Genomic DNA, 25,481 nt, shown 5'->3' with positions numbered 1-25,481 from the left:
TGTGTATGAAGATCTCTTCCAATGGAAGCTGCTACTGTGGAGGACGTTGTTTTCAGTGGACTATCTAACCAGATTTGTTTTCATACCAAGAAATGAAGAAGGTGAGCTGGGGGATGCAGCTGGGACTCAGAAGACTGCACTTGATAGACTCATCCTGAGATGAAGAGCTCGTGCTTAGTCTGGCCGAAACTCATCAAGACTAGCTCACTTTGGAGTAAGCTGGTGCTGGAGAATGAATTCATGCTAACCAAATTCACCAAGAGCCTGATTTACAAACGAGAGAGCCAAGGCCTTAAGTTTACAGCAAAAGACAAACTTCCAATGACTATAGTTTTCTTGTCCAATGTCTAGGGCACCCTCCCCTCTCCACCTGCCGTGTACAAAGGAGAAGCAACCACTGCACACCCGACTGAACATTTTCTCCCCTTATCACTGCAGCAGACACTGGCTACTCTTCCTCCTGAGCAGACAGCCAGGCTGTATTTCCCTGCTGCCCCTGCAGTGAGAGGTGGCCGTCAGAGCCCGTGCTGGCCAATCTGCACTGGAGTGACACATGCTGCTTCCGGGCCTGTGCCTCAAACCTCCCACATGTCCTCTGTCTGCTCTTCTCCCTTCCAAGGAGCACGGCCATCATGGAAGCCCCAGATTAGCAATGGCAGATTGGGTGGCATAGATGGGAGGAACCTGGGTTCCTGACTTAAAGCATCATGGATTTGGACTTCCCATTATTGAGAGATAAGCTTCCATTGTGTTTAAGCCTTTATTTGAGTATTTGTGTCTAGTTTGTTATAGCAACTGCCATCTTTTCATTGAAACACTCATGCTGCCTTCTGTCCCTGGAATGCTGGTAACCCTGCCCTGCTTCAGCAGGGGTAACTCCCACTTGGCCTTTAAGTTCATCTCTGCCATCACACCCTCCAGAAAGCCTTCTCCGAGCACCCCAACCCCTCCACCAACAGTTCGGTGCCTCCAGCAGATTTTGCACAGCTGGCTGCCCTCTGTGAAGGCAGCTCCCCTTCTTCCTCTTAGAATCCCAAGACTCCCGTGAGGCTAGAAGCAGTCGTGTGATCCAGTGCCGGTCAATAAGATGTAAGAGGAAGCCTCTGGGTAGAGATTCTTAGGAATCTGCTTTTAAAAAGGAAGAGATTGGGCTCATTTCTGCCTTTTACCTTTTTTCTCTGTGCTTGCCTACTTCCCGCCTGGGACTCCGATGCAGCACCTGCGAGTAACAAATGGCACGCCTGTTACAACTCTTCGGCCGAAACCCACATGCTCAGACAGAGTGGAAGGAAGTCCTGGGTTCCTGAAGGCATCATGGAGCCACCACGTCAGCCCTGTGCTACCGACCTCCCTTCTCCTGTTGTGTGGAGAATATGAACCCTGGTGCTTGAGCCCTGTGGTCTGGTTGCTCTTGGGCACAGCTGAAAGTAATCTTAACTAGACGAGCTCCTCTGTGAGTGCTCCCAGGCACCCAGCTCCCCTCCACAGTGCCTGTCAAAACACCCACTGCACTCACATCATCTGGTTGTATGTCCATTTCCCTGGCTTGTTGAAGGCACGGGGCAAGCACTCAGTAACTGGTGACAGGGACATTGTTGTGTCTCCTCATCCTGGACCTAAGGAAAGGAAAGGTTTCCCCGGAGCACACAGAAAATCCCAAAGGCATCCCCACCCCATCTCCTCTATTGGCGGAGCGTCAGCTCTGCAATCACTGCAGTCTTTCAGGCTCTCGCTTTCTCTGATTCCACCTCCCAGCCAGTAAATTTCCACACAAGAAGGATATGAAAGTATCAGATACAGCTCTGGACCTCTTATCAGGAAAGTCAGGGAATGCATGCAGGACAACAACTAGTACTTGCGTGGCACTTCTTATGCGCCAGGTGAAATGCACATAAAATTAACCATTTTAAAGCGAACCATCAGTGGCATTGTGTACATTCGCAGTGTTGTGCCGCCACTCCCTCTGTGTAGTTCCCAAACATTTTCATCACCCCAAAATGAAACCTTGCACCCATGAAGCAGCCACTTCCCTGTCTCCCCTCCACTTGGCCCCTGGAAACCACCAATCTGCTTTCTGTTTCCATAGATTTACCTATTCTGGATATTTCATATAAATTGAATTACATAATATGTGACCTGTGTCTGGCTTCTTTCACTTCACGTAATACATTTGAGGTTTAACCACGTGGTGCCAGGCATCAGTTCGGCATTCCTTTTTGTGACTGAGTAATACTCCTTTGTTGGTACGTATGACAATTTGTTTATCCATTTTTCCATCTATGGACACAGGCATCATTTGTAATCACTTGAAATATATTAACTCATTGAATCCTCACCACAGACACAGATGCAGTTATTGTCCCTAAATTATTATAGAGTAGAAACTGAGGCACAAGTAACATGCCTAAGATCACACAGCTATTAAGCAGAATAAGGACTCCAGCCCAGGCAGTCTAGTACCAAAGGCCTTCCTTGTAACCATTACTCTCTACTATCTCACAGAGAGCAACCCCAGATAGCACAACATGGGGGCTAAGCTGTCTAGTGGAGCTTCAAATGCTATACGTTTCAGAGAACGGGGAGGTCCCTGGCTGTCACAGAGCCTTCCTGGAGAAGTAGGATCATGTAAAGTCTAACTCAGGGCAGGTCAGAGTGATGTGAGTGACCAGCTCACTCAGAACACAGCCATTCATGGGTGTTCGGTAAAACTGGCTCTAGAACCAGTGATGACTTCAGCCCAAGCCTCCCATAAGGCAGAGTGCTTGTCTTTGCCTCCACAGCGCAAGGCATTCTGGGCAGAGCTCTGGGCCCAAGCTTCTTTCAAATACCTTATAAACAGCAAGAGAAGCTGGCTGTGTCTTCTGTCTGGCTGCATCTGTCTAACAGTATAGAGAGTGGGACATTTCCTTCCTCCTTTCTCCAAATATCTTTGGAAGAATTCCCAAAAAGCAATGCACCTTGGAGAAATGTAATGCTGGAGAGGAAAGTGCTTTCCAGGAGAGGGGAGTCTGTTCCAGGAACTGGGATACAAGGGAACATCTTAAACTAAGTCCTCAGTCTCCTAGGAAATCATTACAATTTTCTTCCTATAGATCAGGGCTCAGGACACCCTACTGCATTCACTTCACCCCTCCACCAGAATTCCTAAAGTCCATGCTCACGGATCCTAGGAATCTAGGAGGTGGGAGGATGCTGGCAAGCCTCAGCAAGACTGCCCGGGGCCAACCCTGCAGCCTTCCTTCCCCAAGTCCACTCAGCCCAGCTGGCCAGCAAAGGCAGGCCGGGCCTCCGTGTCCACACATGAGAATGATCTGCAGCTTTTCTTTGTCTAGGTTGAGGTCAAAGATTCCCACTGCAGCTCTAGGGTGAGGGTAAACGTTTTTGCAATCCGGCCCCTAGGAAATCTTTAAACTTAGGTCTGAGATGAGCTTGTCAGTAGTAGATTAGGTAGAGAACTTTATTATACAGTTGAGGGTGAACCGTCTGGAGGGTGAACTGTTTGGTCTGGTTCTAGAACTGGGAGTAGTACCTTGGTGCCTAGCAGCACGTCTTTGAGAACATGCAACTAGGCTTGGTATGTGATGGAGCGTGTGTGTGAGTGTGAGAGTGTGTGAGAGAGACAGTGTGTGTGTTTGAGTGTGTGAGTGTGTGTGGGTGTGTGTGAGACTGTGAGAGTGTGTATGTGAGTGTGAGTGTGTGTGTGTGCGGGTGTGTGACTGAGAGTGTGTGTGTGAATGTGTGTGCGAGAGTGAGTGTGTGTGCGCGGGTGTGTGTGACTGTGAAGAGTGTGTGTGAGTGTGTGAATATGTGTGTGAGTGTGTGAGTGTGAGTGTGTGAGTGTGTGTGTGACTGATAGTGTGAGTGTATGTGAATGTGTGTGAGAGTGAGTATGTGCACGTGTGCATGGGTGTGTGTGACTGTGAGAGTGTGTGAGTGTGAATGTGTGTGTGAGAGTGTTCAGAGTGTGTGCGAGACTGAGTGTGTGTGTGAATGTGTGTGTGAGAGTGAGTGTGTGTGTGCGGGTGTGTGTGACTGTGAGTGTGTGTGAGTGTGTGAATATATGTGTGTGAGTGTGAGTGTGTGTGAGTGTGTGCAGGTGTGTGCAGGTGTGTGTGACTGAGAGTGTCAGTGTGTATGTGAATGTGTGTGTGAGAGTGAGAGTGTGTGCACGTGTGCATGGGTGTGTGTGTGAGACTGTGTGAGAGTGTGAGTGTGAATGTGTGTAAGTGTGTGTGTGAGTGTGAGAGTGTGTGTGAGTGTGTGTGTCTTTGGATACACAAACATCCTGGAGCATATGCACATTTCATTTCTCATTCAAATAAATCCTACAGATAAAAAAGTGCTTTAACATCTGGTCTCTGCAGCCCCCCAGAGGCGGCAGGGCAAGCACTATTAAACCTACTACAGACGGGTCTGCTGAAGCCCCCATCAGTGACTTTCCCAGGGTCAAGGAAGAATGAGTGGCAGAGCCCCAAGCCTGTGTGCTCACGTCTGTGCCAGGCTGCTTCTCCTGGGCTTGGCTGTGCCTTGTGCATGGGACATTTCTCCTTTGATGTGCACTGGGTGCCTTAAGCAACTTAGATGTTGCTCAGGTGAGGTGAGGGGGAAAATGTATTTTCAGGTCGTATTAGTCAAACCAAAATAGTATAGACTAGATGACTTTAAAAACATACTTTTATTTTTCACAACACTGGAGATTTGGAAGTCCAAGTTCAAGGTGTCAGCTAGATTGGTTCCTGGTGAGGGCTCTCCTCCTGGTTTGCAGGCAGCCACTTTCTCTTTGTGTCTTCACTTGGTAGGTAGAGAGAGAGTGGTCTCTTTTCTTACCAGATCCATCATCAGGGCCCCACCCCATGGCCTCATATAACCCTAATTACCTACCAAAGGCTCATCTCCAAATACCATTACATTGGTGGTTAGGGCTTCAACAAAGGAATTTTGGGAGGACACAAACATTTGTCTACAGCATGGGTGGAAACCCATCTCTTTCTCACCGCCTGTGGGGACCACACACTGCAGCCGTCGAGACAGTAGGAATGTTCTCCTTACAACTGGATCCGACTACCCTAGAAGAGGGGGCAGGGAAGGAGGCCAAAGCTGGGAGAGTTGAAGAATATTAAGAAGAGAATAGGGTGGCCAGATTTAGCAAATAAAAATATAAAATGCCTAGTTAATTCTGAATTTCAGATAAGAACAAATAATTTTTTTAGCATAAGTATGTCCTAAACTAAGCATGGCACAGGACATGCTTATGCTAAAGAAATTATGTATTCTCTAATAATAAATTATTATTTTCTCCAATGCACATTAACTGTGCATCCTGTATTTATCTGGGAACCTGAAAAGAGAAGGGCCAAAAACTCTTGAGGCAAACCAGTGGATTCCAGGAGAGACTATTGCTGGACTTCTGGATCCATGCTCCCTTTATAACACTTAACTGTTTTTAGCCCCTTCCCGCCCTCCTTCCCGCTCTTCCTCCCTGGCTCCCTTCCTTCCTTCATTCCTTTTTTCTCTTTTCTTTTCCTTCTACCAGCTTTTCCTAGTTTTTATTGCGGTAAAATAAACCTAAACTAAAATTCACCATGGAAACCATTTCGAAGCATACAGCTCAGTGGCATTGGCACACCCACACTGCTGTGCAGCCGTCACCACCAGCCATTTCCAGAACTTTCCATCATCCCCACCTGAAACTCCACCCATGAAACACAAGTTGCCCGACTCCCACCTTGCTTCCCCATCCCTGGCGGCCACTGCTGCTGCTGCTGTGAACCTGAATGTTCTAGGCACCTCACATAAGTGGACTCATACAGTATCTGTCCTTTTGCGTCTGACTTCTCTATTTAATTTTTTTCCCATTTTTTTATGATTTATTTATTTTTTTTATTATACTTTAAGTTCTAGGGTACATGTGCATAACGTGCAGGTTTGTTACATATGTATGCTTATGCCATGTTGGTGTGCTGCACCCATCAACTCGTCAGCACCCATCAATTCATCATTTATATCATGTATAACTCCCCAATGCAATCCCTCCCCCCTCCCCCCTCCCCATGATAGGCTCCAGTGTGTGATGTTCCCCTTCCCGAGTCCAAGTGATCTCATTGTTCAGTACCCACCTATGAGTGAGAACATGCAGTGTTTGGTTTTCTGTTCTTGTGATAGTTTGCTAAGAATGATGGTTTCCAGCTGCATCCATGTCCCTACAAAGGACGCAAACTCATCCTTTTTTATGGCTGCATAGTATTCCATGGTGTATATATTCCACATTTTCTTAATCCAGTCTGTCACAGATGGACATTTGGGTTGATTCCAAGTCTTTGCTATTGTGAATAGTGCCGCAATAAACATACGTGTGCATGTGTCTTTGTAGTAGAGTAATTTATAATCCTTTGGGTATATACCCAGTAGTGGGATGGCTGGGTCATATGGTACATCTAGTTCTAGATCCTTGAGGAATCGCCATACTGTTTTCCATAATGGTTGAACTAGTTTACAATCCCACCAACAGTGTAAAAGTGTTCCTATTTCTCTACATCCTCTCCAGCACCTGTTGTTCCTGACTTCTTAATGATCGCCATTCTAACTGGTGTGAGATGGTATCTCATTGTGGTTTTGATTTGCATTTCTCTGATGGCGAGTGATGATGAGCATTTTTTCATGTGTCTGTTGGCTGTATGGATGTCTTCTTTTGAGAAATGTCTGTTCATATCCTTTCCCCACTTTTTGATGGGGTTGTTTTTTTCTTGTATATTTGTTTGAGTTCTTTTGAGGTTTTAGGACTCAGACTTGGCTTCCTTGCTCCTCAGCTTGCAGACGGCCTACTGTGGCATTTCACCTTGTGACTGTGTGAATCAGTACTCCTTAATAATCTCCCCTTTATATATACATCAGTTCTATTCGTTCTGTCCTTCTGGAGAACCCTGATAATACACACTGTTCCTGCCACTTGGGCTTACCCCCAATCCTTAGGAACTGGGATGGAAGCCGTGTTGTTATAGGATAAGAGAATAAGTTTTATTGACAAATATATAGATATACTGATAGTCCCCTAGAGATAAAACACAATAAACCTAACATAAAGATCATCAAAGAATAGGGGAGAAGTAGAAAAAAAAAGCGTAGCGTGTCTAAATTATACCTGAGGCTTTAATGAACATGTTCATTCATTGATTTATCACACGTGAACAGCTAGTGTCCATCCATGTTGGTGTCACATAAGTTGATTTCATTGTGTTAAGAATAGAGATATCCATGTATTTGTTGTATCTTTTCATGTATATAGACTATATATATAAAATATATATTTATATATTATAATATATATTATATATTATATAATATATAAGAGTCCATAGAGAGAGAGAGAGAGAGAAAGAGAGAATCTTGCACTTTTGCCCAGGCTGGAGTGCAGTGGCACACTCATGGCTCACTGCAACCTCTGCCTCCCAGGCTCAAGCAATCCTCCCACCTCAGCCTCCTGAGTAGCTGGGACTACAGGTGTGCACCACCATACTCAGCTGATTTTTGTGTTTTTTGTAGAGACTGTGTTGCCAGGCTGGCTCTATCTCCTAGGTTCAAACGACGCCCCTGCCTTGGCTTACCCAAAGTGCTGGGATTACAAGCGTAAGCCACCATGCTCAGCCTGACTTATATATTCTTAAAGTACCAGGGCCCTGTGGATTTTCAGAGACTCCACTTAAGGAAAATGTGAGTGACTCTTCTAGTGCAATGTGTGATAAAGGTTCAAGGAAAATGAAGGGAGTATACTTTGTGGTACATAACACCCGGTTATGGGAAACTTTTTTTTTCTAAGTAAATAATAAATTCTCAGTTCCCATTTTACTTACGTATTTAGTAGTTAGCCTGATTACATAATAAAATTGCTCCTTAAATTATAAGCAAGCAAGGAAGGCATAACGAAGTCAGCTATTTGATATAACTCAAGGCAAAGAAACAGTCTTGGATTTAATGTTTATGGTGGAAAATTCTCACTGTCACAATAAGGAACTGAGAGAAAAATACCGTCTAAAGAATAGATGAGGATAGATGAACAATACAGCTCTCTTGCCCTTTTCAATAAAACCTTTCCCCAGTTTCTTTTTAAACAGCGTACTAAAATCATTTTCCTAGTCCAAATTTTAATAATAAATAATGAACATTTTAATTCAGGAGTGTTGAACGGGAAGTGCCAAGCTTTGATGTGATTATATTCATATGATTGTGTATGTGTGTGTGTGTTTAAGAAGAGGTCTTTAGTAAAGTAGACTACCATGGAATATTTCGTGGTGAATGTATAGCTGTGATTTGGAGAAGGTTCGTGCTATTGAAGCATCACGTGGCACTTTTATGTCCACCCTTCCTGCTCCATGCAAAAGTACTTTGAACAATGGGAATAATAATTAACTCTGTCTATCATTTTCTTATACAGTAATCACATACTTTCTTGCAATTTGAAATAAACTAATAAACTATGTGTGTGCATATGTATGTATATACATACATACATGTATATACATATAAACATACGTGAATGTATATACATATATACATGGGTGTATGTGTGTATATGTATGTATATGTACACATACACATGTACATCTAAATATACATACACATACACATGTATACACATATGTACATGTGAATATATGTATGTGTACACATATGCACACATGTGCATACACATATGTATGTGTATGCACATGTGTGCATACCTATACGCATATGTGTATATATGCACACATATGTGTATATATGTATGTGTGTATATACATATAGATATATATACATTTAATGAGTAGCTGAAATGCTTAACACTAACATCTCCTTTGCTGTGTTCTAGAAATCTCATCCTCTTTGGCCGCCTTCTCATTCCATCAATTTTGTTGTCTTTCTCTTCTTTATCCTCAGCCTCTTTCTCTTTATTGTTTTCTTTTCCTTCCAACATATAATCCATATTTAAAGATGGATTATATCCATATCCTAAAGATATAGATTATATTCCCATAATAATCACATAACAATCACATTTTCCTTCTCATTGTCTGGATATTTACTGATCTTCATTTTGTCTCCACTTTTCTCTTACTACTAAATAATTCTTTCATGATTCTATTGCAAACCTTCTTCTCACTATACACATTAAATATCCTGCATTTCAGTTACTATCTGTATTTTTGTGTATCCCAAATATATGCCTCTATATTCACATTTCAGTTGCATATATACCACTGCCTAAGGTGCTTCTTTAATTGAATGTCCCACAGGCACCTCAGTAGGATTCATAATCTACTCCAAACCAGTTTCTCTAATTTACATCCCTGCCTCAGGGTGTGGCAATATCATCATCCATCACCTAAGGATCAACTTTACCTCCTTCTCTCTCTCATCTTCTTTTCTATCAGTGTTGATAATTGACAATTGTTGATCTACCTCCTGAATGACTCATAGATCCACATGCTTTTATCCAGCACTGCCATGCTGCTTTAGTTCAGACCACCAGTCTTGAAAGCTGATAGTTGCCAAATACTCTTCTTGGTGTTTGGGAAATATCAATGAATGAAAATAGCAAAAACAGCTGCCCTTGTGGTGCTTGCATTCTAATGGGGGAGACAAACAATACGTATGATACAATCAAACGAAATGTACAAACATAATAATGAACATAATGGATAAGCAAAGTTGAGGTAATTAAGAGGTTATAAGTGCTATGGAAAATATAAAATGTAGAGAAGGGCAGGAGGACATAGAACACTCTGGGAGGTGAGAAGACTGGAAAGCTAAACACAAGGCTTAGGGTTGATATCATTGAGGCAGTGACATTTGGGCAAAGGCATGAAGGAGGTTATGGAGTTGGCCACATAGACATCTAAGGAAAGACTAAGCCTAGCAGTGGGATCAGCTAGAAAAAAACAAGGCCCATAAAGTTAAGGTGTGTCTTGTGTGTTTGGGAAACAACAATTAAGTTAGCATAGCACTAGAGTAGTTGGAGCAAAGAGGATACAGTAGTAGGCAGAGAGATAAGAACCCTGTTGGGGCACCAAACCAGGTAGGGGATCAAGGGTCATTGTTAGGGCTTTAGATTTCACTCTGAGCAAAACTGGGAATGATTGCAGGGTTTTGGAGAGAGCCGTGGCCTGATCTGATTATGTTTTAAAATAATCAGCTGGCTGCTGTGTTGAGTATAGGCTATAGAAGTGCAGGAGACCTGGCGGAGGTTGTGAAAATAATCTAGGCAAAAGGTGGTTGTGGCTTGGACCAGGGTTGTAGCAGGGGAGATGCTGGTAAGAAGCAATAGATTCTAGGTATATTTTGAAAGTAAAACCAGTATGATTTCCTGGACTGAATACAAGGAATGAGAAAAAAAAAAAAAAGTGATCAGAGATCATTCCCATGCTGTTGACCGGAGTTAATTCTACAGAAAGAATTGCCATTATCTGAGCTATGCCATGGCTGACATAGGTTTGGGGTAGAAGATTAATAATTCTTCTTTGAGCTTCTGATTTTATATACTCAAATGGAGACATCAGGTTGGAGGTTGGACAATCAGTATAGGAGTTTGAGAGAAAGAGACAGCTCTGAGCTAAAAAAATACAAATTGTGGAATTGTGAGCACATAGACTGGGGGATGGGAAGAGATTGCTCAGGCAGTGAGTCTGAATAGAGAAGAGAATTGGGGCCTTTCCTGTGAAGCTCTTGAATATGTGGAGGTTGGGAGAAGCAGATTGAGAAGAAATCAGCCAAGGAGATTGTGAGAGAGAAACCAGTGAAGTCAGAGGAAGACCAAAACAGTGTGGTCTCCTGGAAGCCAGGTCAAAAACTGTCAGGGAAAAAGGAGTAGTCAACAGTGTCCAGTGCTGCAAGTGAGTCCAGGAAACTGAGGACTGAAAATTGATCTTTTACTTACTTAGGGAGAAAAAAAGTTACCCATTTCTTTCATCCCATAAGGGACATCATATGCCAAAATAAGCTGGATTTGTTCTCTTAAACCTCTAGCACAAGTGTGCTAGAAGGTCACATTTTTTCTTGGGTGGACTTTCCTTGAACATGCTAGGAGCCTGGGCTTTTTAAATTTGTTTGTTTTTAATGTGTGTGCTGATGTCTCACTTAGACCAACTTAATAGGATTGCCAAAGCAAGGCAGTGGTTCTCAAACTCTAGTGTGTATCAGAATCACCCAGATGGTGAGATTGCTGAGACTCATTCCTGGAATTCTGACTCAATAGATCTGGTTGAAGCACAAGAACTTGTATTTTTAAAAGGATCCCAAGTGGTACTGGCACTACTAGGCCCAAGACCACAATTTAAATCCCTTGATCTAAAGGCATAGCTTGGACATCAAGGCTACTCAAAGCTTCCCCAGCCATATGTAATGGTGAACTGGGCTTCAGAGGCTCCAGAGCCTTGCTCCTCCAAGTGTGGTCAGAAGAGTAGCAGTATTTGCATTGCTGGGAGGCTGTTGGAAATGAATGCAGAATGTCAGGTCCTACCCACATATGCTGAACCAGAATCCACAAGTTAACAAGATCGTCCTCAGATTGGGTAGGTATAAAGTTTGAGAAGCACTGCTTAGACCATCTCTGGATTCTTCTTTTAGGGAACTCTGCCCATGTTAATGTTATAATTGTTCTTGCTGGTCACTGATCTTTGTGAGCTCTCATTTTCTTTGTACTGTACCAAAGAATGACATTTTAGTATTTTTATCTTGCTCACAACTTTCTGTTCACTCCTTCCCATCCGTCCAACACAATGTAAACGGCAAAATAAAGTGTCTTGAACAATGCACTTTTCTGTGTTTGTGGTTGCTCACCCATGAGATTTTCTTCTTTTTAAGTTTAGAGAATGTGTATTTTGCTCAGGCCTCAAGTGCTCTCAGATGAATCATGATTTTGTTTCTTAAGTTGATCATATTATCACAATCCCCTCTTATAGTGATTGGAATCCACAGATCAGGTTCCACAAAACGGAGACTCTGAAATGGAGATTTGTGGGTAGAGGGTTTATTGGAGAGAATTCTAAAGATCAATACCTGTAGAGGATGAAGGAAGCAGGATTGTACAGAAAAGGAGTTGTACTACAAGGCAGTCACAATAAAGTTCTCAGTATATCCCATGGGGAGCTGTGGGGTTGGGGTGGTTGTTCAGAATTGTCCTAATTTAAGGCAACAGAGCCGTGCATTTATACACACACAGTACCCATTATTGTGCACTGAGCTACCCCTACGAAGGAGGAGGAACCTGGGTGAAATGTTTCTCTGATGCTGAGGGAAGTTCTCAGAGCTGAATTCATCTGACAGCCAACAGCCACCAACATTCCTAGCAGCTAGGGTCATAAGTGCCTCTGCCATGAAGGGGATTATCTAGAGGGTACACCACAGTATTCACTACTTTGGCCTAGCAATGAGAGATATAAACCAGGTCTGGCTAAGGAGCTATACAGGAGAATTTCCTAATATAGCATCTGCAATAGTTTGTGAAAGAGGTGGGGACCAGGAAGAGGGAAAGAGAGAAGGTGGAGGAGGAGGAGAAGGAGAAAGAAGGAGAGAAGAGAAAAGAAAAGAGAGATGTAGGAGAAGAAAATTTTTTTTCTGCTCACTCTTTTCATTCAGATTGAGATATTGCTGGGAAGAAATAATCTTTGCTACCTCAGGAGCCAAAATTGCAAATAATACTGACACATCAAGGAAGTAGGGTGGAAAGAATTTAGGAAACTCCTTGATGGCATGAGTGAGCTGCTGAACCAATGCCAGTCCTCCGTTCTCAGGATTTGTGCCAAATGAGATTACAAATGTTTGATTTTTAACAAGTCTATTATTTAGGTATTCTGTTACTTGCACCTGATAAAGATGTTCTTACTTTTCTTTTTCAATTCCTTTCCTCTTTTATTCTATGGCATCATTATATAGAACTTATGACATCTCATTTTTTTTTTAGTTGTTTCTATACTGATTTCAGGAAAATCATTTTGGAGAGGACTTGGCTGACAGGAGCAATCCATTGTTCATACTAATGCTCTTTATGACTAGAATTTTGTAGGGTGTGTGGGGGGGGTTGGGGTGTAATATTTAGTCTCTGTAGGGGCTTACCCAGTGTTTACGGTGTCAGTCACTGTTCTAATCACTTTAAATATATTACTTGTTCAATTTCCACAACAAGCTTATAAGGTATGGTATTGTGACTATTCCCATCTATAGACAAAGGAAGGGAAGCACAGGGAATTCAAATAACTCATCCAAGGTTGATCATCTGAGAAGTGGTAGAACCAAGATCCAAACACTCACCATGAGGCTCCAAGGCCTTTGTCCTTCTCTGTAACTACCTTACAAGGAAAGGAATGAATGTTTTACACACAAACCAAATTCTTAACATGTTAATATTTTAAAGTCAGGTTGAGTAATTGTAGTTTTCTGAAAGCTACTGCCTATGAAAAGAGTCAAAGTTTGTAAAATATTTGGAGAGAGTTATTCTGAGCCAAATCTGCATGACCATTGCCCATGAAGACGCACTGGAGATCTTGAGAACATGCGCTCAAGGTGGTTGGGCCACAGTTTGAATCTACATGTTTTAGGGAGACATACGACATTAATCAATACATTTGAGGTACACGTTGGTTAGGTCTAGAAAGGCAGGACAGCTCAAAGGGGGCAGGGAACTGTGCTTCCAGGTCCTTGGTGGAGTCAAAGATTTTCTGATTGGCAATTGATTAAAATAGTTTATCTATTTTTAGTAGATACAGGGTTTCACCATGTTAGCCAGGATGGTCTTGATCTCCTGACCTCGTGATCCACCCGCCTCCGCCTCCCAAAGTGCTGGGATTACAGGCGTGAGCCACTGCGCCCGGCTAAAATAGTTTATCTAAAGACCTGGAATCAATGGAAGGAAATGTCTGGGTTAAGATAAGGGGTTTTGGAGACCAAGATTCTTATTATGCCGATGAAGCCTCTGGGTAGCAGGCTTCAGAGACAACAGATTGTAAACGTCTCTTATCAGACTTAAAAAGGTGCCAGACTCTTAGTTAAGTCTCTCCTGGATCAGGTAAATGACTTGGAAAAGGAAGACGATTCTCCATAGAATGTAGATTTTCCCCACAAAAGACAGCTGTGCAGATCCATTTCAAAATATGTCAAAGAAATATATTTTAGGTGCGGGGCTTAAAACCTATGTGACAGGTTGATAGGTGCAGCAAACCACCATGGCACATGTATATCTGTGCAATAAACCTGCACGTTCTGCACATGTATACCAGAACTTAAAGTAAAAATTTTTTAAAATGATCATATTCAAGCCAAAAAAAAAGGAAAGAAATATATTTGGGGGTAAAATACTTCAATTTCTTTTAGGTCCTGTTATCTGTCATGTTGGTGTCTTATTGCTACAAAGAGTATTTTGTCTTAAGGTCTCTGTTTTAATGTTAATGCTGGTTAGCAGTGCCTGGATTCCAAAGGGGGAAGGTATAATCAGATACATCTGACCTCCCACTCCTATCGTGGCCTGAACTAGTGTTTCAGATTTACTGTAGGATGTCCTTGGCTGACAGAAGGGGTTCATTCTGTTGGTTGGGGGGCTTATAATTTTATTTTTGGTTTACACTACAACAAAAGTATAACTTTCTTGTGCCAAGGTGTTGCATTTACCACAGGCCTTTCCCAACAGAGTGCATTCAGTCCCAACCACACTCTGCCTGAGAGATTACCTGTGCTTCCACTAGTAAGAAGCTCTAGAAATGTTTATAACTTCTTGTAACAGCTTTTATGCCAAATAAAACAAGTTTACACACCCTGATTATGTTCAGTAATGGTAACTCAGAGGAGAGCACTGTGAGCCTGCCCTCATGACACAGCCCCACCACAGATACTTGTGTTTGTGAGTCTTCACACAAAGAGAGGCCTTAAAGGAGAGAACAGATGAGCATTGCTTACCATTGGCTGGTATGAACCAGCTGCCTGCTGAGGCTCTGGACAAAGGGCTTCTCAAGAACAGGTTCTGCAGAGGGAAGGACAAGTTCCCATTTGTTCCATGACTCATGGTAAGTTCCTGGCAAATCTCCCTAAGCCCTTCATCAACTGGCTACAAAGAAACACCGCATGCTTTGCAAAGTGATGACAGCCACAGGTTGCAAAATGACTTGAATTATTTCCAGAAGGTTTATGTTTTCTTAATATCAAAAATGATCAATACTACCTAAAGAATCATACTTTAAAGAACGTGAAGCAAGAAAGGTGGTGAAAACACAGGAGAGAAGTTATATACTGAAACTGACTTTGGAAGAGTGAATACGTCTTCACTAAGCTTGGAAGCATAATTTATTCTTTTTCTTATTTTTCTTTTTACTTTTCATGAGTATATATTACTTGTTTATTTTTTATTTATTTATTTTTTGAGACGGAGTCTCACTCTGTCGCCCAGGCCGGAGTGCAGTGGTGTGATCTCTGCTCACTGCAAGCTCCGCCTCCTGGGTTCGTGCCATTCTCCTGCCTCAGCCTCCCGAGTAGCTGGGACTACAGGTACCCGGCACCACGCTCGGCTAATTTTTTGTATTTTTAGTAGAGACAGGGTTTCACCGTGTTAGCCAGGATGGTCTCGATCTCCTGACCTCGTGATCCGCCCGTCTCGGCCTCCCAAAGTGCTGGGATTACAGGTGTGAGCCACCACGCCCAGTCTTGTTTATTTTTTATACTAGTTATACTATTTTATTCTTGTTTATACTATTGTATATATTACCTATAAACTTCAGTTACTTTGCATTGTAGGGAAAGACATCTTGAATATAAAATGTTTTCTTATATTAAATATAGGAATATTCATTGCCATAAAAGCAAACAATATCTATTAATAACATTATTCCAACGTATTCACAACATACTCAGACTTGGACTTACGTCTTATTTGTGTTTTATTTTGACAATTACTGAACTCATTTTTAAAAATTTCATAAAATAAATTACTGCTGTTAAAAAAATTACAATAAAAGGCATCCCAGATGCATTCTTTTAAAACATTAGAACAATGATCTTAAAGTTAGAAGCATTGATTTAGATTTTGTTTATAATCCTTTTTTGTAGTAATGGTAAGGAGGCTTTAGCCCAGCATTGCACTTTTATAGTTGTAATGAAACACATCTCTGCTTTATAAGACGAAGAAGTGAACATTGGAATGTGTGTGAATAAAGAGGGATCTTTTTCCGTATGCTGGAAGCGGCATTCCCAGTTTGCCTAATAGACAACCCACACCATCATTTTTCCCATTTTCTCCACGCCCTTAACTTTATGAATGAGATCCTTCTTGTCTAGTAAATGATGAAATCTTTTCCCACAGTAGAAGGGTATTTCCCATGCATAGACTGAGAATTAGAAACAACTACTCTGCATCCTGTATGCAAATAACATTGTTATTGTATTGTAAAAAACTTATGTATGTCTGTGTTCATGTGTACATATGTCTTTCTGTTATTCTTACTGTTTCACATTTAAACAGTTAGAAGACTTTTACCAAATTTAGAAGGTGTATTAGGGAGGTCTATATTTATATCTATCTCTCAATTTGGATAATGTTTAATGTACAAAATTCACTTTTGAGATCTCTGGGAAAATCTTAAAAAATGAACAATCATACCTTAAGTCGGATGTAACTTAGAGAGTTGGAGGCAAGTATAAATAATATGAATAGAATTACTCCATATGTGTTATAATTCCGTGGAATAAGAAAATAAATCATAATTCTAAACATGAGTCCCAGAGAGAAGGTTAGGGCATTTACTCCAGATTTTAGGTGCTAACTGACAATCTAGAAAATTATTGTATATGCAAGTCAATGTAGTATGCTCATATATTTATTTATCAGAGGGTTATTATTCAAATATTTAATAATTATGTCTTCAAATCAGATAGATGAGATTGTATGTGTGTTTGTAAAGATGATTTTCATTCTCCTTATAAAAGATAAGTGTTCTGCAAGATCCACCTTCTACTCAACAAATTCAAGCATTTGTATTAATTTGTCTTTTGGAAATTTCTTACATTAACTTTCCTGTTATCGATGTTAGGTCTGGATTTCTAAATTGTAATGGATTACTAAAGTCTGAGAAAGCATTTGATCTCCATATGTGCCCTACTACTGGTATGATTTATATTCTACATTTTAATTAATAAAGATGCTCTATATGTAAGTGCATGCCTGACTGCGTTCCTCAAATAGTAAGCGATCATTTTAGATTCACACTTTGGAATGAGTGTTGTGGCAAGGGGCAAGGGAACCCCAAGGAATCAGTAACAGGCAAACATAAAGAGAGGTAGGTCTGGGTGTTGCTTTTCACAGAGAATAACACAAGTAGTCACTAATCTGAGACTGTTAGCCAACTGGGATATAAAGAGGAGGGAGCAGATGGAAAGCATAAAGTCCACTGTCTTAGTCAAATGATTAAGGGCAATTGTCTTTAGATTTGGCCAAAATTTCATAGGTAAAGAAGTGCATGATAACAGGCTTTTTATCAAGGGTTAGGTGAAAATACAGTAAGAATAAAATAAAAACTAATTCCTCATTAAGTTGACCATACCGTAAATACAGATGATGACTAGCTTTAATCTTTTCTAGTTCTCTGTAATATACAGAAGTGGGAACCCAGCAGAAGATATTATAGTCAGAAAGATGCATCTGCTTCTCACCGCATTACAAAGCCCATGTACAACCCCTAGATAGAAAACTAACATCCCAATAATGGGTTCTCTTTAAAAGTCTGGGAGTCAGTAGTGCTTACTTCAAACACGGCATAGGATGGGCTGAATGGAAAGAAGTTCTCCTCCTGGGAGAGTTAATATTCTCCTATTTTGCTCCCTAAGAATGTGGTTAGTTGTACACAGACACAAGATTCTATGGAAAACTTGAGACTGACTAACAGTCATGATTGACTCGAGAGGTGCTAGCATTCATATACCACCCATTGGAAATTCAACAATGAATAAAACATGCAGGCTGTATCTCTGAGATTCCCACAGCCAAGTGGCGTATATTACATAAAAACTAAATATTTGTAGTGTGACATGACACCCTCTAATAGAGATGAGTACCCGTGTTATGGGAGCTAAAAGCAGCAACAGCTCATTTCAGTTTGGGAATTACAAAAGTTTGAACTGAATCACAAAAGAACAACGAGGATCTATGTACCTGGTAGACAGGAAGTCATAGAGAGGTTCTAGACAGAAGATTGAGCCCACAAATACACATGGAGAGACGAAAGGGTGTGGCACGTTGCTGGTGTTTTCAGGGAAGAAAGCAGAACGTCTGTGGGCAAGCAGTGGGGGCTAAAGGTAGATAAGAACCTTAAGAAACTTTCTAAAGAGTTTGGAATTTATCTTCTAAGTAATAGTGGACCATTAAAGGATTTTTAAAGATGATATGATATAATTAACTTGAATTTTAGGAAAAAACTGTTGGTAAAATAGATTTCTTGTTGTTTTCAGTAAACGGGCAATGTCAGAGGCAGAGCCCGATGAAACCACTTTGTGATACGTGATAAAGTCACAGCAATCATGAGATTGTTTTCTAAGAGCATCTTATTTAGTCAAAACTCTAAAGACAAAGAAACACGAAATAGCTGGCAATCATTTTGGTAAAGGAAAAGAAGAAAATGAAATGCAAAACAAGAAAAAGTAATGCTTCAATAAACTTTCCTACCAGGATACTTGTATATAAAAATACGTCGTATGGAAAATACAACATCAACAATTAGTAATAAAACATACATAGTAATATTTAATTTTTTTTCATTTAGAGCTTCCTTAAGCCTTTATTATTTTTGTTTCATTGTAATAACTATACGGAACATTGCCAACCAGAAATTGGTACTGAGTTCTCAAAATAGATTTAGCTCTCAACCAGGAAATAATAGTGAGATACAAATTAATTTACAATAACTGAATTCACTGAAATTAGGTTTTCACTCATAGGCATCATCATTTATATCTAGGAAGTGCTGATGCAAGACTGTTTTGTAAATTAGATGACACATCTAATGACATGTAAGACACTGGGAGGTGGCTAAAATTTCAACATGTCTTAAACTTAAGAATGACTCAGGAAATACTGACAGAATCTCCTGCAGGGATATATAGTCCCATACTTGGCTTCCCTGACTAGTGAGGACATCTGGGCTCCTAGCACACTGACCTGTACATGGATCTAGCGGACACGACCTATTGACTTTTTCTTCATCTCCTTGGATCATGATGTGGAAGATAATACATCTGGGTGTTTTTCTCTTTCATCTGTCTCTTTCTCTGTCACCAAACGTGTAAGTGATTACACAGTTTATTATTTCACATGAAAGGCAAATAGAGCTTGGTATTAAAAATTCAGGCTGGGCACAGTGGCTCACGCCTGTAATCCCAGCACTTTGGGAGGCTGAGACGGGCAGATCACCTGAGGTCAGGAGTTCAAGACCAGCCTGGCCAACAGAGTGAAACCCCGTCTTTACTAAAAGTACAAAAATTAGCCAGGTGTGGTAGCATGAGCCTGTAATACCAGCTACTCTGGAGGCTGAGGCTGGAGAATCACTTGAATCTGGGAGGGGGAGGTTTCAGTGAGCCAAGATCATGCCACTGCACTCCAGCCTGGGTGACAGAGGGAGACTCTGTCAAAAAAAAAAAAAAAAAATTAAACATTACATTTTTATTGCAGTGATTTGATTTTAAAGAATTTTATCATTTTACAATATAATCCAAAATATGCTCATGGGAATAGTAAATTTCAAATTTGAATGGCACCATCATCTCTGCCTCATAGATATCCAGAATGCTGATTAAGAGCTGTAACAGTGCTATATTTATGTTGAGGAAGAGGTGTCTGACAGCTGCTGGGGAAGGAACTGGACAAATAGTAGGCAAATATAAAACAGAATGTGCTGTGCCAGTTTGGGGGCAAAAGCATTGCATAAGAACACTGATGATGTTAACCTTTATAGAACTAATGACGAATTACCTGCTGATTTTTAATTGGGATTTCCTTTTTGACTCTTTAAAATTTAATTCATAGGCCAGCATCTTTCTGTTTCATGCAGATTTAGCCATTTGATGTATTTCTAACATTTAAAAATAACATACTTAAACTCAAAAATTCTTCAGTTAACATAATAATTGCTAAGTAACTAATCATTGACACATCCAATTGTAATGGTCTTGCTTGAATTTTGTAGGCAGTATGTTCTGCTGATTCCTTCTGTTCTACAAGAAGGCTCTTTGGATAAAGCTTGTGCCCAGCTTTTTAATCTCACCGAATCTGTTGTTTTGACGGTCTCCCTCAACTATGGTGAGGTCCAGACCAAAATGTTTGAAGAAAATGTTACTGGAGAAAATTTCTTCAAATGCGTCAGCTTTGAGGTAAATGCTTCTTTCTGCTTAATATAGAAAAGAATATTACAGGTGAACACCACCCACATAACTGACATTTTAGGTACAGAGATCAGGCTATTTGACTGTATGCGTCAAGTTATTTTAATTTTCAAAAGAATCATATAGTCCTCAGTTTGACATGATGTCAGTACAGTCATAAATGGTAACAAGGGCAAGAGCCAAAACATTTGATTTTATGATAGAAAATTGTTGAAGGGAATAAGATATATAAAAAGATATATATCTTTTGTGCAGAAAAGAGATATATCTTGTGCAGAAAAGGAAAGTTTTAAGAAAGGCAAAAGAATTCATTTAAATGGTGAGATAAGGAAGTGACAAAGTTAGAGAAATAAACAAGGTTGGTTATTGAAGAAATAAATATGACAAATTAGGAATTAAAACTTTTAGTGATACCAACACGCAGTGATAGGGATTTCTTAACGAAAAATCAGTTTCATGGTGTATTTATTTGTTCCCTAGGTCCCTCAGGCCAGACCTGACCCACTGGCGTTTATTACATTTTCTGCTAAAGGAGCCACTCTCAACCTGGAAGAGAGGAGATCTGTGGCAATCAGATCCAGAGAGAACGTGGTCTTCGTACAAACTGATAAACCCATCTACAAACCTGGACAGAAAGGTGAGTGTACCTAAATCAGGTTACCCTCAACTAATGTCACTTATATATTTGAATTGATGGTACACAATACAAGCTCAGAAATTTTATTGTATTAAATTTTATTAGAGAACCTGCTTAAAAATACAAAATAAAAATATAGATTACATAGCCTAAATGTTAGAGATTTCATTTCCATGAGTCTGGGGTGGGGAGCTTCAGAAAGTGTATTTTGAAAGAGGGCCTTATTCTTATTTTCTAATAATATCCAGATTATTCTAATAACATTCTAACCACATATTTGGGAATTTTGAATTTTAGTTCATGCAAACTTACAAGCTTATGGTTGAAATAGAAATAAAACAGCAACAAAGTATGTCATGAACATGAAATGAGATACCCCTAGTGACTAGAGAATTGCCCAAGTAATAGAATGATCAACATGACATTGAATCAAGCTGAAAAGCCTCCTCTCTTCTCCTGGGTGCAGAAGGAGTTGATGAATACAGATTACAGCAGCCAAAAGAAAGACATTTCTGATGAGATGAATGGTACATAAAAAAGCACTGAGGTAGAATTAATTAGAAAACCATGCCATAGGCTGGGCGCGGTGGCTCAAGCCTGTAATCCCAGCACTTTGGGAGGCCGAGACGGGCGGATCACGAGGTCAGGAGATTGAGACCATCCTGGCTAACACTGTGAAACCCCGTCTCTACTAAAAAATACAAAAAACTAGCCGGGCGAGGTGGCGGGTGCCTGTAGTCCCAGCTACTCGGGAGGCTGAGGCAGGAGAATGGCGTAAACCCGGGAGGTGGAGCTTGCAGTGAGCTGAGATCCGGCCACTGCACTCCAGCCCGGGCGACAGAGCGAGACTCCGTCTCAAAAAAAAAAGAAAACCATGCCATAAAATGAGAAGTAGAAGCACTTTGGGAGGCCGAGACGGGCGGATCACGAGGTCAGGAGATCGAGACCATCCTGGCCAACACGGTGAAACCCCGTCTCTACTAAAAAATACAAAAAACTAGCCGGGCGAGGTGGCGGGCGCCTGTAGTCCCAGCTACTTGGGAGGCTGAGGCAGGAGAATGGCGTAAAACCGGGAGGTGGAGCTTGCAGTGAGCCGAGATCGGGCCACTGCACTCCAGCCTGGGCGACAGAGCTAGACTCTGTCTCAAAAAAAAAAAAAAAAAAAAAAAAAAGAAGTAGATAGGCTTACTTGGAGTAAAGAAACCCAAATGTCCATCAATGATAGACTGGATTAAGAAAATGTGGCACATATACACCATGGAATACTATGCAGTCGTAAAAAGGGATGAGTTCATGTCCTTTGCAGGGACATGGATGAAGCTGGAAAGCATCATTCTGAGCAAACTATGGCAAGGACAGAAAACCAAACACCGCATGTTCTCACTCATAGGTGGGAACTGAACAGTAAGAACACTTGGACACAGGAAGGGGAACATCACCCACTGAGGCCTGTCATGCGGTTGGGGGAGGGGGGAAGGATAGCATTAGAAGATATACCTAATGTAAATGACAAGTTAATGGGTGCAGCACACCAACATGGCACATGTATGGTGACAGAGCGAGACTCCGTCTCAAAAAAAAAAAAAAAAAACTTGCACGTTGTGCACATGTACCCTAGAACTTTTAAAAATTAAAATAACTTTATGCATACAGTCAAACAGCCTGATCTCTGTTCCTAAAAAGTCAGTTATGTAGGTGGTGTTAATGCACGTGTAATATTATTTTCTATAATAATAAAAAAAGACAATAGAATAATAAAATGTGATATAATAAAAGAAAAAAAAGGAAGGGAAAAAAGCTGCAGTGAGTAAAAGAGTTAAAGGAAAGCCCTGAATGTAGAACTAAAGAAGCATTTTCATGCAGTTAAGCAGCACCCATAAGGAGTCACTACAGATGTGGGGCTCATGCCTTGAGGAGGCAGTCGTGGATGAACTGGGGATCAGAGTAATCAGAGCCTGCTTAGGCACCAACACACTGTGATCCCAGAACAACATAAGCAGAGGGAGGTGAAGGATGTGTGCTGGAGATGGAAGAATGTACTGCATGCATTGTGCTGTCCCCATCCTTCCACTCCTCTTCCCCTTACCCTTTGGCTCCCTCCCTCACTTCACAAAAGAGGGCATTCAGGTCGGTATTTAGGCACCAGAGAAAGACTGAAGGACTAGACAAGAAAGACACGGCATGGCTGTACAGTTTGGGCTGGCACCAATAATGGTGGAACAAACATTAAGAGAGCATGCATGCTGGGGTGGGCGGTGCTTATGAGGGGGAAGAGTGTATGTGGTTGACACAAGAGGATGTCTAAGGAAGACTTCTAGGATTCTTGCTAAGGAGAGCTGCAGAAGGCAGAGGTGGGGAAGGTGGCTGCTGCTTCAAAGAGCACAGAAACATTAAAACTTAATTTAAAATGAATGCTTTCTTTTTTTTAATTTCTTATCCATCCACAGTCTAGTAAAGAGTCTAATGCACAGAGGAAAGGTTATAAAATAGCAAAGAAATTGAGCCAGGAGCCTTACACAATTGAGAGATAGTCAGTTTTCAAAAACCTGATCATTATCATCTGAGATATAATGCTACAAATATTCATAATCTACTCAGCATCATGCTTCTTTTTTGAATAAAAAATAAGGTGTGATATTAACTATGACTGTATGCTAAAACCTCATTGCACATTTAGTTTGTTATTGCTTCATATGTGACCGCCACCTGCATTTTGATATCTATATATGCATCTCCCCTCCTCCCTTTGAGATATTACAGGAGACAGAACATTAGTGCAGGCTAAAAATTTTATAGGGAACTATTGATGGCTACAGTATTGCAAATGTGGCCATTTGAAACTCTAAAGAGAGGATGCAGAAATTATCTAGATACGTTTCTGTAACTTTTTGTTCTTCAGCTTCATATATTTGCAATTAACACGTTCTTTGAGTTCCTGGTTTGACCAGAAGTAATTGCCTGACTGAAAACTGAGTACTTGTTTGACTGGCTTTTCCTCAGTGTTATCACTTCTGCCCAAATGTGGCCAAGATCAAAGAAAAAGCAAACAATGAAATTTAATTCCGAGATCAGAAATAAATACAGGACAACCAATTAGTTTGTCTGCTATCTTGTGGACAATGAGCACAGAGTAGCTCTTAAGAAATTTGGAATAGGTTTTACCTCGTATAACTTTAGGTTGTAAGAAGTCCCTCTCCCAAAATAATCACCAACTACTTCTTTCTCTTGAAATTTTGTTGTAAGAGTTTCATTGTACTTGTTTAAAGCATTTATCCCTGCTACAAGATTTAGAACAGTAAGACATTTTCTTTATTTAAACATTAATACATTTTAGTCTTTTTCTTGAAAATACATACTTACGGGTAAATGTATAAAATATGCCAGGCACCTAAATAGAGAAAAAAGAATCACCAAAAATCTAAAAGGTTTTTTAAGCTCTAAAATAAAACTCTTAAACTTCAGAGAATTATAGAGAGGAAGTTACTTAAATTTACCTACTAATCCAGAGGAAGCAGTAGGATTCCCGTTACCTAGGAAAAAAAAAAATGTGTATTGCTTACCCTGACAGCCACTGTCATTCTATGAAGAAAGTAGTTGTGTCCTGTTTTGAAAATTTTGTGCTATTTTGACAATAAGTGCACTAGAAATATCTGTGAATTATATAAATTTAAATTATATGGCTTTGAAAGTTTATGATGTGAAAGCAAGTTTTTGTTATCTCACTCTTGTATATAATTTCACTTAATGAAAACATTTTCCCCAATTTTTTAACTGAAGGAAAATTTACAGTTTTTATAGTTTTAAAGATGGCAAGCTGAGTGCATTATCAGCTGTGTATGCTATGGCTACATGAGGGCTATACTTTTATAGTAACACATGTAATCTCTTAACAAGATCACTCCTAAACAAATTAGTTTTAAATTGAGAGTTTTCAAGAATACACCTTGCACGATAAGGGTACCCTACCTATAAAAGAAATAAGAATGAAAGTTATCTGTACATGACTTAATCTGGTACCGTTATCACAAATATTTTCTGGAGATTGACATAATTCTAAAACACCTCTTAAACACCTATTGTAGCTTGTGTTAATTTTTTAAAATAGGGAAAACATATTATCACTGAAGACATTTTACATGGAAAATCCGCATACAGATGCAAACACACGAGCCATGAACAGCGTGTTTTTAGATTTGGGTGTGTAATTGATTTGTAGTTCAACTTGTTTCTATCTCAGGGAATTTCTCTTAATTTTCTTTAATGAGTACAGGTTATTTTACATTAACCTACCATGAATTAAAATACTACCTAAACTATTTGACATTTTATGAGACATTTATTCTTAATTCCATAAAAATCTGCCCTTCAAATAAATAATAGATTATATGATAGTAAAACATCTGGTACAATCTTCATATTTTAATACGGTTTAAAAGTCCATTTGATTTACAACTTCCTCAATCCT

At 40.3% G+C, this 25,481-nt stretch overlaps 1 protein-coding gene across 2 annotated transcripts in view; it reads left to right on the top strand.

Moving 5' to 3' along the window:
- Positions 1-25,481, top strand: part of LOC117090787 (ovostatin-like) — a 123,555-nt gene that overhangs the window by 31,498 nt on the left and 66,576 nt on the right. The window contains exons 1-3 of one of the 2 annotated variants that reach the window (XM_033223389.1): positions 18,798-19,283; positions 20,184-20,367; positions 20,860-21,016. In XM_033223389.1, the coding sequence (XP_033079280.1) occupies positions 19,216-19,283; positions 20,184-20,367; positions 20,860-21,016 (409 nt within the window). In that variant the 5' untranslated portion in view covers positions 18,798-19,215. Of the gene's footprint in view, positions 1-18,797; positions 19,284-20,183; positions 20,368-20,859; positions 21,017-25,481 lie in introns of those variants that run through there. The other variant, XM_033223390.1, reaches the window with a different exon arrangement.

This window comes from Trachypithecus francoisi, unplaced genomic scaffold, assembly GCF_009764315.1.
Source record: "Trachypithecus francoisi isolate TF-2019V2 unplaced genomic scaffold, Tfra_2.0 Lachesis_group11, whole genome shotgun sequence".
In the NCBI taxonomy this organism is placed as follows: domain Eukaryota; kingdom Metazoa; phylum Chordata; class Mammalia; order Primates; family Cercopithecidae; genus Trachypithecus; species Trachypithecus francoisi.
The sequence above is the reverse complement of the archived record's forward strand: the minus strand, read 5'-3'. Positions and strand labels throughout refer to the sequence as shown.